The following is a 12,712-nucleotide window of genomic DNA, read 5'->3' on the forward strand; positions in this document are numbered from 1 at the left end:
TCAAGCTGCACGTGACTGACACCGGTACTTCCGTTTACGCCTTTCAAAATAAAGCACAATTATCGGACCGTAAACTGACGCGATAGTGTGAATGTTTGACGGAAGCAGACAGATTTAAAGGTATTTCTTGGTCGAGGGAAATGTGATGGATGAAGTCCAGCAATCAGAGCAGTAACGGGATTACTTTCATACGTTTATGGATGGACGTGAGCCAAAAACAGCCAGATTTCTTACTCTTTACACAAAGACCTGGGGCAAATCTCAAACCCTGAACCGGGACAGTTCCGTTTCCATGTGCAAAGGAAACTCGAGCCAATCTCTTTTTGGAGGCTGATATGCTTTGAAATTTGAAAGGTTTTCCTTTGTTAATGTGAACACACTGAGGTGATCGGCTTAACTGTAGAAATGTTGGTTATGCCCAGCAGGTGATGCTAATTTTACTAGCATCCACCTTTAAAACACCACCGACGGAGGCCCATTAAAATTCTAAACTATGCGCAAGCTAAATATGTGCGCCAACTTTGTGTCAGGAGGATAAATCTAAGGTAAAAACCTGCAGCCCAAGACAGGAAGTTAATGGCTTATTTCCTGATAAATCCCAGTTTAGAGTTTGGTTTGGTTGTTTATTGTTATAGCCACAAATGACGATACAGGATTTTAAATTAAGACACACAGTTTAAAAGAAAACATTCCCCAGGTTTGATCAAAGTTCATATTAGATTTGTTACTGACGCTCAATTAACATGAATAAAATGGTCCCTATTCTTTATAGTATATAATAACCTAATTACCGCCTAATAATGTTTTTTTTTAGCTCCTTCGACCTGAACTGACCCCCCGCTTTCGGTTGTTTTATTGTGAAGGCGACTTCCGGTATTTCGCCGCTTCGCTCTGTGCGACTTTGCGCTCCAGCGACGAAAGCGCCGCAAACAAAAGCGTCTTTTGACTGGGAAACACTCCGGCGGAGCCAGAAAAGGGCTTTTCCTCGCATTCCAAAGGCCTGGATATTCACTCGGGACCCGGAATCAGGTGGACCTGAAGACGAACCGAGGGATTAAGTCTACAGTTCGAACTCTAATGAAGTCAACAAGTCCGATCCAATCCGATGTTATAAGCATTTCCAAGCGCCACTCGGGACACTCTTCACCCCCCCCCCCCCAGCTGATCCGGGACTGGGAGAGAGCACCTTTATTACAGCTGCTTATTATTATTATTATTAAAGCTGCTTCTACGAGCACGGCTCCAGGGTGGAGACTGTCTTTGTCTCTGTGTGGACGCTCTTGGACACAGTCCAACCAGGTCTTCTGCATCCACATCAAATGTCTCTGATAAACACTCTAAATCCTCCCAGGAGTCATTTATATCTCGAGTGAAGTGGTTTCAGTGTTAGAATAGAGGGAACCAGACCCCCCCCCATCTGTTAGTGATGGTTGAACTGGGCTCACTGGGATGTCTGCAGTTACACAGGTGACTTACTCCATTCACCTGATCTCCATCTCCCTAACTGGGGCTGCCGGCACCAACTGGATGGACCTCTGAAGGATGAATATTCAATCAATGACACACTTCGCATAATAAACAGTCAATCAGTGGACATAAATGTGCGTGCTAGCAGCAGGCTAACGATGGCCAGCGCTAATACCGATGGGAGCAGCTCATTGATGGCATCTGCGCGCTTCCCCGGGGCGCCGCCAGCGTTTCCTCTCTAACACCAGCAGCACCATATGGAGATCAAAGGATTGAGATTAATCACAAGCAATCCTCCAGGAGAGACTAACTCCCAACGCTAGTAAGAAGAATTAAGTGGAGGGGAAGACAAAGTGTTACACACTCTATTGATGAGAGTGGCAGGAAGCAGATATATGACACGGTGGAGCTGATTCGGGTCATTGATCACGAGCGGACCCCCATCAGATCTGACCCTTTCCTCTCATACAAGCTGACATTTGTCTGGCATTACATTTGCGTTACATTTGAAGCCACAAAAAACTCATTTCACAGCTATTTTGATAGAAAATGACAACTTCTGTTTGGTTTTTTTTAACTGGATCTAACCTGATCGGTCACATTTCAACATTTCCAAGCTCGCTGCTCCACGAGCAGAATCCAGAGAGCGCGTGTGCAGCAGTTTCAGTCATCAAAGTCGGGAATGTCGTCATAGGAGTATCCGGGGTAACCCTTGGATGCATAGTAAGCGATGCGCAGGTGGTAAAAGCCAGGCAGGAAGACCAGGATCCCAATGATGAGGACAGGCACGGTTCGATCCGAGTGCTGAAAGAGACCAAGCAACACCGTCAGACTGACAGGCAACATGGGACTTCAGGTGAAGAACGACCTGTGTAGAAACCTCGGTGACTCCAAAGTATCCGGCCAGGAGCAGCGAGCCGATGGTGATGAGGACGGAGCCGATGAGGAAGAGGACGGTGGCCAGGGCGATGGCTTTGTAGGGCACTTTGGGAGGACTCTTCTTAAACTGGGGAGGAGGACAAACATCAAACCAACAATAATGGACATCGGAACCCCTCAAAGAGACACAAGCCTTCGGGGATTTTACTTAAAGGTGTCTCACTGGAGGTAATGGCTCCTCTTGGGAAACCTTCATTTGAATCTAACATTATTGTCTGATGAGCTACTTTATGTTAAGCGTTTACGTCTGTTCTGATCTGGTTCTTCCACCTGTCGACGCGTTCCTAACGCTACAGGTGGACTAAAACGGTAGATTGTCACCTGTAGATCGATGTATCCGTCATCGTCGCTCGCCAACCTGGAGTAGCGAACGTTGACGTTAGACAGCCCGCTGGAAACAACGTTACGTGCCGGCATCTTTTACAACAAACCCGCTAACCGAGCATTGACATTACAATTACTGCTCTCAAAAAAAGCTTAAAAAATAAGACTTTTAAAACTTTCAAATGCTCCGGTATTGGGGCATATTCCACTTTACATATACTGCACAAAACAGCTTTTAAGCGTGAAGCTGCTATACGACTTCCGTGTTTGCATCCCGGTCTGTACTGCGCATGCTCATAGCGGCGTCACCTTCTTCTTCGTGTGTAATGGCGGGTGACAACCAGCGTCAAGGCGCATTACCGCCACCTACCATGGTGGAGTGTGGTCCGCAGTCGGATTCATATTTACTTCACAAAATTTAAACCAGACTAAATTCTATTGGTTAATCAGTGTAGTTTGATTGGTAGTATTACATTTTTGCACCGATTGCCCCAACATCTTTTGAATGAAACTCTTCTGCTCTTTACAGTAATCATTTTAGTTCTCGTAATAACTACTTTATGCGACAGAGTAGAATTAGAATGAAGGTACACAGAGCATGCTGAAATGACAGTAGCTGTAGTAGTAATGACATGTGGTTCTGTCTTTGCCTCAGGTCCAGGATGATGTAGACGTCTTTGATAGGATCCAGTCCAACGTCCCGTTAATATGGATATACAGATGTGATCCTCTCTGCTATTACATCTGCAACAACCTTCATCTAGGTATCTGATATGTATGGTTATATAAATTAAAGGATAGACTTTGACGAATCTATCATTTATTCCCTCACTTCCAAAAGCCCCAAGTGTTGGTCTGACATAAATATAAACATCAGGTTGCTTTTTTGAAACCAGTTTAATCCACTGAAGCACACATATAGAGTCATATGCTGACGGGAATACAACCCCCCCTCCAGCAAAACATACTTGACCAAATATCATCACACCTTTGTGTGTGTGCGCGTGTGTGTGTGTGGGGGGGGGGAGGGGGGTACAATACTCAGTATTACACATTAACAATCATCACCATCAACAGCTTCTTCCAGATATACAGATTAATCACTTGACAGCATAGTTTGGCATACAAAAGCTACACTTGACAAGGCAATGAGGAAGAATTACTCCACATCCGAACAAGATGGCCGACGGCCGCAGGTGGGGCGGCGGCGGCGGCGTCGAGATGTGCGATGAATTCACTCACGACACCAACACAAACGGATGACACAGCACCAGCACACTGTGCAATTTCATGTACAAAGGATCCGGTCTCAAAGGTGACTGGTTTCAAGACCTTCATGGATACAGTGTGCTATTAATATCTTACACAAAAAGGCAGGCAAGTTGCTCAGGATAATGGGAATTCTAAAGTCCAGCAAAAAGAAAAGGCGGAGTGTGACGGACACCTTTTACCGTCCGGAGGGGGTGAGACACAGATTCTAAAGGGTGACTAATCCACACGACTGCTGTACAACATCGTCTGCATATAGAGCAACGTTGGTCATATAAGCACCAGGTGGGGGGGGGGGGATCAAACCTCTGCTCCTGTTTTCATCTCTAGAAACAACCTGTAAATGCATCAGAAATGGTGGAATGTGCACGCTGCCGCTCCCAAGGCAGGGCAGCTAATGTGTGGTTTCCTCTGCTGTCGGTGCAGCCGATGCTTAAAAAAAGGACGGCACAGGTTCATTAAAAACAGACGAGTGCAACATAACACCAAAGGAAGACAAGCACGCGGAAAAAAGGGGGGGGGGGGGGGAGAAGCCGAGGGCCCGCCTGCTGTTGGAGGGAGACCGACATTATAACGACAGTAATGTTCTTGGTGTTTAATGTGGAGGGAACAAGTGACACACCAGCACACTCTAAATGATATCAACATCCCATAAATACAACGGTCTGCTCCCAAACCTCTTTTGATCCGGCAGAACAAAAAGACAAAAGTGTAAACGACTCAAAAACCTGAAAAAACGGCACCGGTTAGCGCGCCCCTTTTCTTCACAGCCAAATACGCTAAAAGGAAACTAAAAGAAGAAATTAAAAAGAGTTTTCTTCCGTTCCAAAGGTGAGACTGGAGTGATTGTGAGTGGGACGTACAGCAGACGTGAGCGACTAAGAGAAGGATCCCGGCTCGGATGTCAAAGGCGTGTGGATTAGCCCAGGCTAGTGATGTTAGCCTTCCCGCCCGGGGGGGCCACGATGCGCTGAGTGGTGCGACGAGGGATGTTGTCGTCAATCTGGGCGCCTAAAAATATATTCACACCCTTTACAAACCTTCCTGAAAACGTAGATAAGCCAGAAACCAGCGGCCGGGAAGCTCCTTTTACCCACCGGACAGACTGAAGCCAGACTGATGGAGGTTGCGCACCGGCTGGTGGGGCACCTGCTGCGGCTCCTGCTGCTGCCTGACTGGGGAGGTCTTCTGGGAGGAGACCGCAGACACCACCTTAGGAGTCAGGATCACGTCACACACCGGCCCGTCGTACTGGCCTCTGGGGACTCCTCGCAGCTCTGTCAGCTAAATGCAGCACAGGTCATCTAAAGGAGCTTCACCACCACCAACGCCCCGGGAAACTCACAGTGCTGCGAGCCTTTATCCTCTTGTACACGTGGTCGGAGAAGGGCTTCCTGTTGATGTAGCGGCCGCAGCCCTCCGTGGTGTGAAGGGCGCCCTCCTCGAAGACGACCTTACCCTGGCTGATCACCACCACGGGACCGCCACGCACCTCCGTGCCCTCGAAGATGTTGTACTCCACGTTCTGTAGGGGACCAGCATCTTCATCAGGCTGGAGCGGGTCTCACACACACACACACACACACACACACGCACGCGCAGGCGTGGACAAAGGTCTGACCAGGTTGTGCGTCTTGGCGGTGATGATCTTGGTCAGGTCGGGCTCCCACAGCACAAGGTCGGCGTCAGAGCCCACGGCGATGCGGCCCTTACGGGGGAACAGGTTGAAGATCTTGGCCGCGTTGGTGCTGGTCACCGCCACAAACTGGTTCTCGTCCATCTTGCCCGTCACCTTTCGGAGAACACCGCGAGCAGCCGGTCAGACGTTAGCGCCCGGACGTTAGCGTCCGAAGCTCAGATGAAGCTCACCACGCATTTGTCCCAGATCAGAGACATCCTCTCTTCGGCGCCGTTGGTGCCCTCCGGGATCAAGGTGAAGTCGTCTTTCCCGACCGCGCGCTGGGAAGTCTGGAACGTGCAGTGCCCGCTGCCCGTCACCTGCAAGTCCCCGCTGGGAAAGAACAAGCGCAGCGTTCACGTTACCAGGAAGTCAAAGCGACAGCGGCGGTCGGGCGGGAGGCGCTACCATGACAACAGAGAGGTGAGGTAGTCGGGGGTGGTGGGGTCAGGACTCAGCGGAGGGGACGTGACGAAAGCCGCAGCCTTGGCCCAGTTCTTGCTCCAGTAATGGGTCCCGTCGGTGCCCAGGCTGGCCGAGATGGGCTCGCCGTACACCACAGCACCTAGGAGAGCACGCCGCGTGACTTGATGATGCGGCACGGGCGCGTGAAGCGCCTCCGCCACCAGAACTGTCCGTACCCTTTTTCCTGGCGAGGGCGATGACGTCAGCGGCGCTCTTGCTCATCACCTTGGTGACGTAGAGGGGGCAGTTGGTCTGGTTGGCGATGGTGACGGCGCGGTTGACCGCCTCGGCCTCCACCTGCCCAAACACAGACAGACTCGTCAGCGGCGGCGCGCACGATGCCTCGCCGCGCTCCTCCGTTACCTCCTCCGGGCGGCTGAGGGCGTGTCCCTCCGGACCGGTGATCCCCAGCTCCAGGATGCGTCTCTGCTCCTGAGCAAACACAAACCGCGACATTGAGACGTTTCAGCGGGACCCGGGGGCGGGGCCGAGCGACGGACGCCTGCGCCATCACCTCGGCGATGATGTCCCCGTTCTCGGCGTGCACCTGGGCCACGGCGCCGAGGTCCCGGATGACGGCGAACACCTCGTAGATCTGAAAGAGTTAACGCAGCCTCAGGTTATATAAATCAAAGGATCAAAGGGGTGCTCAGAAACCTCCAGAATGTACCTGAGAATCAGAAAGTTGGAAAAGGTCCTTATAAGCCAAATAGACCAGGAAAGAATTGACACCTGAAAATAAGCCAGAGTTGGAATCAACAGAGCGGAGGGAGGAAATCCCCGTGTTAAAAAGAGGAAGGCGAGGTTAGAAGGGCGAAGCTTTCAGAGCAGAGCGTTTAATGAGCCTCTTCTCAGCCCCCCCCCCCCCCCGCGTCCGCACGGCGAGGGCGACAAGAGTCTGACATACCGTGGTCCTTCACCAGGCTCTCCATTTCTTCCTGGGTGCCTTTGTTCCACTGGGTGACGTCCACGTGGAGCGAGTAGTCGCAGCAGGACTTGCCGTCGGCCCACTCCCTCCACTGCTTGAAAGCACCCACCAGGGTGGCGCCGGGCTCCGGCACCACGTGGTCGACTGCAACGGCACAAACGGCACAGGTCGGACCTCACGTGCGCCAGCGCCGCCCGTAAATAACTCGCACGGGACAGAAACGGGCCGGGTCCCTACTGATCATGGTGGTCCCCCCAGCCAGGGCCGCCCTGGTGCCCTGGTAGAAGTCGTCCGCTGCCACCATGCCTCTGTCGGGCATCTGGAAGCGGGTGTGCACGTCGATCCCCCCGGGCATCACCATCCTCCCGTGGGCCTCGATGGTCTTCACCCCTCCAGGGACGATGAGGTTGTCTCCGATTTGCCTGAAGCAAAGGGGAACGTGACCAAGGCAGCAGGTTCCTACCCTTGAAATGCTCCAGCGGCACTCACTTGATGACTCCGTCCTCCATGTAGATGTCAGCCAGGAACGACTGGTCGTCGTTGACGATCTTCGCTCCTTTGATCAGGAGCCGATCGCTCTGGAAGGGAGACGCAGCGTTACTCCAGTCAACCGTGGAAAATACGCGTTGGCATCACCCCTGGAGACGACCTGGCTGTGACCTTTGAGATGCTGGAAGATGAAGGCTTAACGAGAAGAGGTTGGGATGGATGGATGATGACCTACTTTACGGGCTCAACCACCACAACATCCCATAGTTAACGCTGCCAAATCAGGGTGCCAAGCTGCACAATAAAGGACACCGCACAGCCTACACCAGTTATCCCAAGAGAAGCTGGTCTTTGCTCCAGCGAGGAAGATTAAAGCAAATGTGCCCGAAATAGAAAGAGAAACGTGGGAATCTTGTAGGATCAAAGGCACCGACCAGAAGATCTCTTTGATCTGCACCAAGAGGTTTAGAAACAGCGTAAAACAAAGAAAGTGAGGAAGAAGAGCACTGGTGTCATTCTTTAGTCTACATGACTGATGAACATGATGATGCTGATGATGATGATGGGGACATTGTAAATAAATGGAAGCGACAGCTAGCTAGCCTTAGCTTTTGCCCTAATCCCATCACCCAACACGACCGTTCAATAAAGAAAACCAGCGCCGCTGAAATCCAAACCTCAGGTTGGTGGAAAGAAAGCACTCACTGTGATCCGTGGGATGTTCTTCTTGCCTTGGTACCCCGACATTTTGCCTCACGCACGGCTAACACCTGCCTCCTGGCTCAAGCTAACGGCCACTGGGAGGATGCTCCGCTTTAAGGGCGATCTGGGGATATCAGGCGACGTCTGCCAACACCGGGCCAAGGTCTTCACAGCCTCTCACACGGTCCTGGTCCACGGGGACGCGATTATATCAGTCGCTGCGGGTCTAATATTTGATGCTGAGAAGATGTTTGAGGCGCAGACAGTTGCCAAGGGGAAGGCCAGCGGAGGAGGATCGGCGCATGCGCACTGCCCCGCCCTGCTTTCAGTTCTTTTCCCACTAGTTTTGGGATTAGAAGTGAGCAGTTATAATCCCACGGTGGCTTTCTGGATTTAAGTAAAGTCTCAAGAGTGTTAAAGTGTGTTTGCTGCCAGTTATCATAGGAGTGGTGAAGGTGTTCTACGCGGGCTGGAGGTTCTGGTCCCGAATAAGAACCAATAAGAACCATGTGAAGAGGGAGAATAAACCAGTCAGCAACCCTCATTCCAAAGAGAAAGACGAATTACTGATGAACTCAACACCAAATTGCTGTTTTAAACAAGCTAAAACATTTGTGCTTACAGAATAATTGTGCCGTTTGCAGATCGCTGCTTCATAAATAACCCACGTTTGAGGCTATTTTGGTTCTTTGAGTGTATATTTCAGTGTATTTAGTGTATATTTACTGCATATTTCAGCTTCTCTATACAGCAGAGAATGAGCCGGGCAAAAGAAGGATTCAACCAAGGTGCATTGACTTCAGGTGTTGACACTCTCCAGAGTTTATTGGATCATGTGTAGCGCCGCTGCACAGGTCCCCATAACACGCTGCCCCCCCACCCACCCACCCCCGCGGTTCATGTTTCAGCAATCATATACCAAGATAATCACAATGCTGTATAATAACCGTGATATAACTTTGTATCAACATATAAACACATTATACAGCGTCAAACTTGGGGCAGATCACAGTTTAAATTATTTGTCATGTCTTCATTGTTAAATAAGTAAATATATGATCATAGCGACCAGAACAGTCCAGGTTAAATCACCATTTTCTGGAAAGGAGTTTTGGCATTACGACACTTTGCTATCATAAAGAAGATATGTAGGCAAAAATAATACAAATAAATAAAAAAAAGGAGAAATAAAAGTAGCATTTGGCCTCGTAAACTGCCATCCTGTCAAACTTCCACAATCAGACACTCAAAAGGCTCAAAAAAGGAATGTGCGGCTACGTAATAGATTAACTTTTAGCTTTTATCCTTCAACAACAACAACAACAACGTTTTTAAGAGAAGATCCAGGGAGCCCACGTGACCTAACGTGCTTTTTCACAAATGTGGCCTTTCAAAAGAAAAACCCAACCAAACGTCTCCCTCCAACAACGGCAACTTCAGAGTTCAGCTGAAAAAGGAAGGGGGGGGGGGGGGGGGGGGGTTATTTGCAAAAATTAAGGCGATAAAAGACACATCTGCTCCCGGAGCCAATACAATTGTCACTGTTGCAAAGGTGGCGGTGATTTCAGCTCCCACACCTCTCGAGATGCCAGGAGCCCAAAGAAAGAAGAGAAGCCTGAAGAACCCTGAAGGACAGCAAATCCCCTCTGTCTCATCACCTCCAAAGACGGCTGCTTGTTACCTCCCGGGGTCCCGCTGGGGGCAGCTGTTAGCTACTGCCCCGTGTGGAGGTGAGATGGGCGTGCAACAACATTACATCATGTCTACGACGCTAGGTGTGCAACTACAAAGTGACAACAGGTACTAATTGCAGGAGAGACGTGTTAGATGGACAGCTGGAGTACAGGAGGAGAGACGTGGAGACGTCCAGGCACTGGTTCACCGTCCCCTCAGTAAGAGCTGGTGGGAGCTGCTGCGATCCTCTTCCCAATGTAGACCCTGGAAAACAAGCCCAGGACATTCAGGACCTCCACGTAAACCCAGTCAGGAGCATAAAAAGGGATAAAAAGGCACTGGAGGACAGCTAGAACGAGGAGTGCTTAGCTTAGCTTAGCTTAGATTCATGAATCACTTAAAGCTCTATGGTGATGTGGGCGTTGTTTCCTCCTCAGTCATCTACCTCCAGCTCAGCCCTAAACTCTAACAGGAACAAGTAACGGGTCTATGGAGACTCTGACGTCCCACCAGACCACGCCCACGGCCCCACCGTGATGGTAAACCAGCACAGCGTCACGGGCAGGTGGTCCCCGTGGCCCCCCAAAGTGAAGCGGGCGTACCCGAGTCCGAGAGCGAGGAGGTGCGAGATGAGCAGGGAAGGAATGAGGACCTTGAGGAAGTCTGCCGAGAAGATTCCACCCTTCTTCATGACTCCGCTCCTCCTCATACTCAGAGACACCGAGCGGCGTGGGTGCCTGAAATGGAACTCCCTGAGAGGAGACACCAACCGGACCGTTAATCTGTCACCCGCAGACAACCGCTCAGCATGAGGGAGGCTGTGCTTTTACTTTGGAGGGACGTTCTCGGGCCTGCTGGACCAGTCAGCCACCCAGTCTGCTTCTTTATTCAGCGGCGCCTCGTCCTCTCGGGAGGGTTCTGGACTGTCCCCCCCTGACTGGAAACAGACAGACGGCCGGCTTGAGCTTAGAACTGGAACACAGGTGAAAGGGCTTTGATCTTTGGAGGGAGGGTGTCTGACCTGGCTGTGTCTTGGACTGCACATCTCCACATCAAAGGTTATCTGACCCTCGTCCTGATCTGGGCTTTGAGGCCTGCGAGGACTTAGCGAACAAACCGGGGTGAATAAATTGAGACAGCAGACACGTCGCAATCGGCGTGCAACTTGAGTCCTACCTGTCACAGGATGAGCTGCTGGAACTGGACTCGTGCTGGGCATCCAAGAGGATCTTTTCCATGTCCCCATTGTGGATAGAGGAGGACGAAGGCACATGCTCCAGGCCCCCTGCGACGGCTTCATCGCCCTCAGACGCCACCTGCAAGGTCTGGAAGGTGTGGCTCGTACCAGCATTGGCATTGATTTGGTCAGCAGCAGGCGTTATTAATAGACCAGCCTGGACATCCTGGCTCCCAGTGTTCCCATTCAGCTCCAGCTCAACCCAAGAGCCTTGAGAACAGGATGGGGGAGGGAAGGAAGGAAGGAAGGAAGGAAGGAAGGAAGGAAGGAAGGAAGGAAGGAAGGAAGGAAGGGAATTCACTTTTGTTGTCTTTAGCTTTGCCAGGCAAACAGAAAAACACACCCATGACCCACATAGTTCCTGCACCTCTGACACTATGTATGCAAATGCGCCGGCTCTGCACACTCATGCGTTTCTTTGTGCCAGTGCCCCACAAACAGAGGACGCCCCCCCCCCCGCCAGGAGTTATGTAATCTCCCCAAGATAAGGATCTGGGACACAAAGTCTGACCATGCGGAATGTTTCGCCATAGGTTTAACATGTTAAGATGGAAGTTAGCGTTGAGCATTGAGCGCAGAGACGTTATCACGTGACATCGCCGTGCAGTTATAGTGCGCGATCTGCGAGACGTGTTGCATAACTGTGCACGTTTGTGTGAGGCAGCGTGTCCAGACACGTCGCTGCTCCAGCTGGCCCTCTTACATAAAATACTGGCCCTGACATTTGGGATGGGGGGGGGGGGGGGTCGCTGATTCAGGCAGTAAATGTTGACCAACACAAGCATGCGACTCTTTTTTGCCACATTTTCATCGCTGTTTTGCGTTGTTGCGCACATGCTTCAACCCTACGAGCAATTCTCTTGCTTATTTCCACGTACGCTATAAAAACGCAACTTTGTTGCCCAAAACTATTATTGCAAATTTGTAGGTTTGTTGATTTCGTCTTTTGTCCCAAACTTGTTTTCATTCCGTCCAGGCAGGCCGCCCCGACTCTTGACCGCTGATTGGCTGCGCGCCTGTCAATCACACATTTACCGACGTGCGATTGGCCAGCGGCGATGACGTCAGACGGCCCCGCCCAAATGAAGAGGAAATACCAAACGCGGACAACTTTTACGATTAAATGAAACCCCGATCGCGAATATTTTTGCATAACGAGACACCGCCGAGAAGATTGATTGAGGTCCCCGTGGCGGAGCGCGGGGAGACGGCCGCGCACCTACCGTGAAGCCCTGGCTCGTCGTTATTGTTCCGGGGAGCAGCAGCAGTGGACATGTTGGCTACTCAGCGTTCGTCAACATTTGGCCAGACGGAGCGCGAGGTGCGCATGCGCAGAACCCTCCCGAGCCAGAGTCAATATGTTGGGACATTGTAACAGAATAGCAAAATATTCACAATAGCGTCGTTACTCGTGTCAGGAAAAGCAAATCCACTGACATCAGGCTGCGCTGCTTGTTTGGGAGGAATATAAGAGCATCTCAGCTGGTGCTGATGCTGCGCTGAATTAGGCTCCACAAAATGGAGGCTTATAGTGCACAAA

General features: G+C 50.9%; 3 protein-coding genes across 3 annotated transcripts; all 3 read right to left on the reverse strand.

Moving 5' to 3' along the window:
• Positions 1-609: 609 nt before the first annotated feature.
• tmem230b (transmembrane protein 230b) lies at positions 610-3,017 on the reverse strand. Its single transcript, XM_003977395.3, has 3 exons — positions 2,728-3,017; positions 2,348-2,473; positions 610-2,271 (listed from the first exon to the last, which is right to left on the reverse strand). Exons 1-3 carry the CDS (start codon positions 2,821-2,823, stop codon positions 2,131-2,133), a joined length of 363 nt encoding a protein of 120 aa, XP_003977444.1. The 5' UTR covers positions 2,824-3,017; the 3' UTR covers positions 610-2,130.
• Positions 3,018-3,608: 591 nt separating this feature from the next.
• LOC101077673 (dihydropyrimidinase-related protein 2-like) lies at positions 3,609-8,559 on the reverse strand. The gene is made up of 14 exons (XM_003977394.3): positions 8,265-8,559; positions 7,560-7,648; positions 7,308-7,492; positions 7,050-7,214; positions 6,813-6,874; positions 6,657-6,737; positions 6,506-6,574; positions 6,319-6,439; positions 6,086-6,242; positions 5,869-6,010; positions 5,621-5,791; positions 5,345-5,524; positions 5,097-5,283; positions 3,609-5,010 (listed from the first exon to the last, which is right to left on the reverse strand). The coding sequence occupies exons 1-14, from the start codon at positions 8,304-8,306 to the stop codon at positions 4,919-4,921; spliced, it is 1,743 nt and encodes a 580-aa protein (XP_003977443.2). The 5' UTR covers positions 8,307-8,559; the 3' UTR covers positions 3,609-4,918.
• A 723-nt stretch (positions 8,560-9,282) lies between these two features.
• On the reverse strand, positions 9,283-12,530 carry bnip3la (BCL2 interacting protein 3 like a). Its single transcript, XM_003977393.3, has 6 exons — positions 12,396-12,530; positions 11,112-11,382; positions 10,957-11,038; positions 10,766-10,872; positions 10,538-10,687; positions 9,283-10,199 (listed from the first exon to the last, which is right to left on the reverse strand). Exons 1-6 carry the CDS (start codon positions 12,445-12,447, stop codon positions 10,151-10,153), a joined length of 711 nt encoding a protein of 236 aa, XP_003977442.1. The 5' UTR covers positions 12,448-12,530; the 3' UTR covers positions 9,283-10,150.
• Between the last annotated feature and the right edge of the window lie 182 nt (positions 12,531-12,712).

This window comes from Takifugu rubripes, chromosome 21 (assembly GCF_901000725.2).
Source record: "Takifugu rubripes chromosome 21, fTakRub1.2, whole genome shotgun sequence".
In the NCBI taxonomy this organism is placed as follows: Eukaryota; Metazoa; Chordata; class Actinopteri; order Tetraodontiformes; family Tetraodontidae; genus Takifugu; species Takifugu rubripes.

Excerpts from the sequence above, each read along its gene's own strand:
- tmem230b (XM_003977395.3), bottom strand. The coding sequence starts at position 2,823 with ATGCCGGCACGTAACGTTGTTTCCAGCGGGCTGTCTAACGTCAACGTT. Across the intron at positions 2,474-2,727 it reads ACGGATACATCGATCTACAG|TTTAAGAAGAGTCCTCCCAA; the intron begins GTGACAATCTAC and ends CCTCCTCCCCAG. Across the intron at positions 2,272-2,347 it reads GATACTTTGGAGTCACCGAG|CACTCGGATCGAACCGTGCC; the intron begins GTTTCTACACAG and ends GGTCTCTTTCAG.
- LOC101077673 (XM_003977394.3), bottom strand. The coding sequence starts at position 8,306 with ATGTCGGGGTACCAAGGCAAGAAGAACATCCCACGGATCACA. Across the intron at positions 7,649-8,264 it reads AGAACATCCCACGGATCACA|AGCGATCGGCTCCTGATCAA; the intron begins GTGAGTGCTTTC and ends TCTCCCTTCCAG. Across the intron at positions 7,493-7,559 it reads ATGGAGGACGGAGTCATCAA|GCAAATCGGAGACAACCTCA; the intron begins GTGAGTGCCGCT and ends CCTTTGCTTCAG.
- bnip3la (XM_003977393.3), bottom strand. The coding sequence starts at position 12,447 with ATGTCCACTGCTGCTGCTCCCCGGAACAATAACGACGAGCCAGGGCTT. Across the intron at positions 11,383-12,395 it reads CGACGAGCCAGGGCTTCACG|GCTCTTGGGTTGAGCTGGAG; the intron begins GTAGGTGCGCGG and ends CCTGTTCTCAAG. Across the intron at positions 11,039-11,111 it reads AGCAGCTCATCCTGTGACAG|TCCTCGCAGGCCTCAAAGCC; the intron begins GTAGGACTCAAG and ends TTGTTCGCTAAG.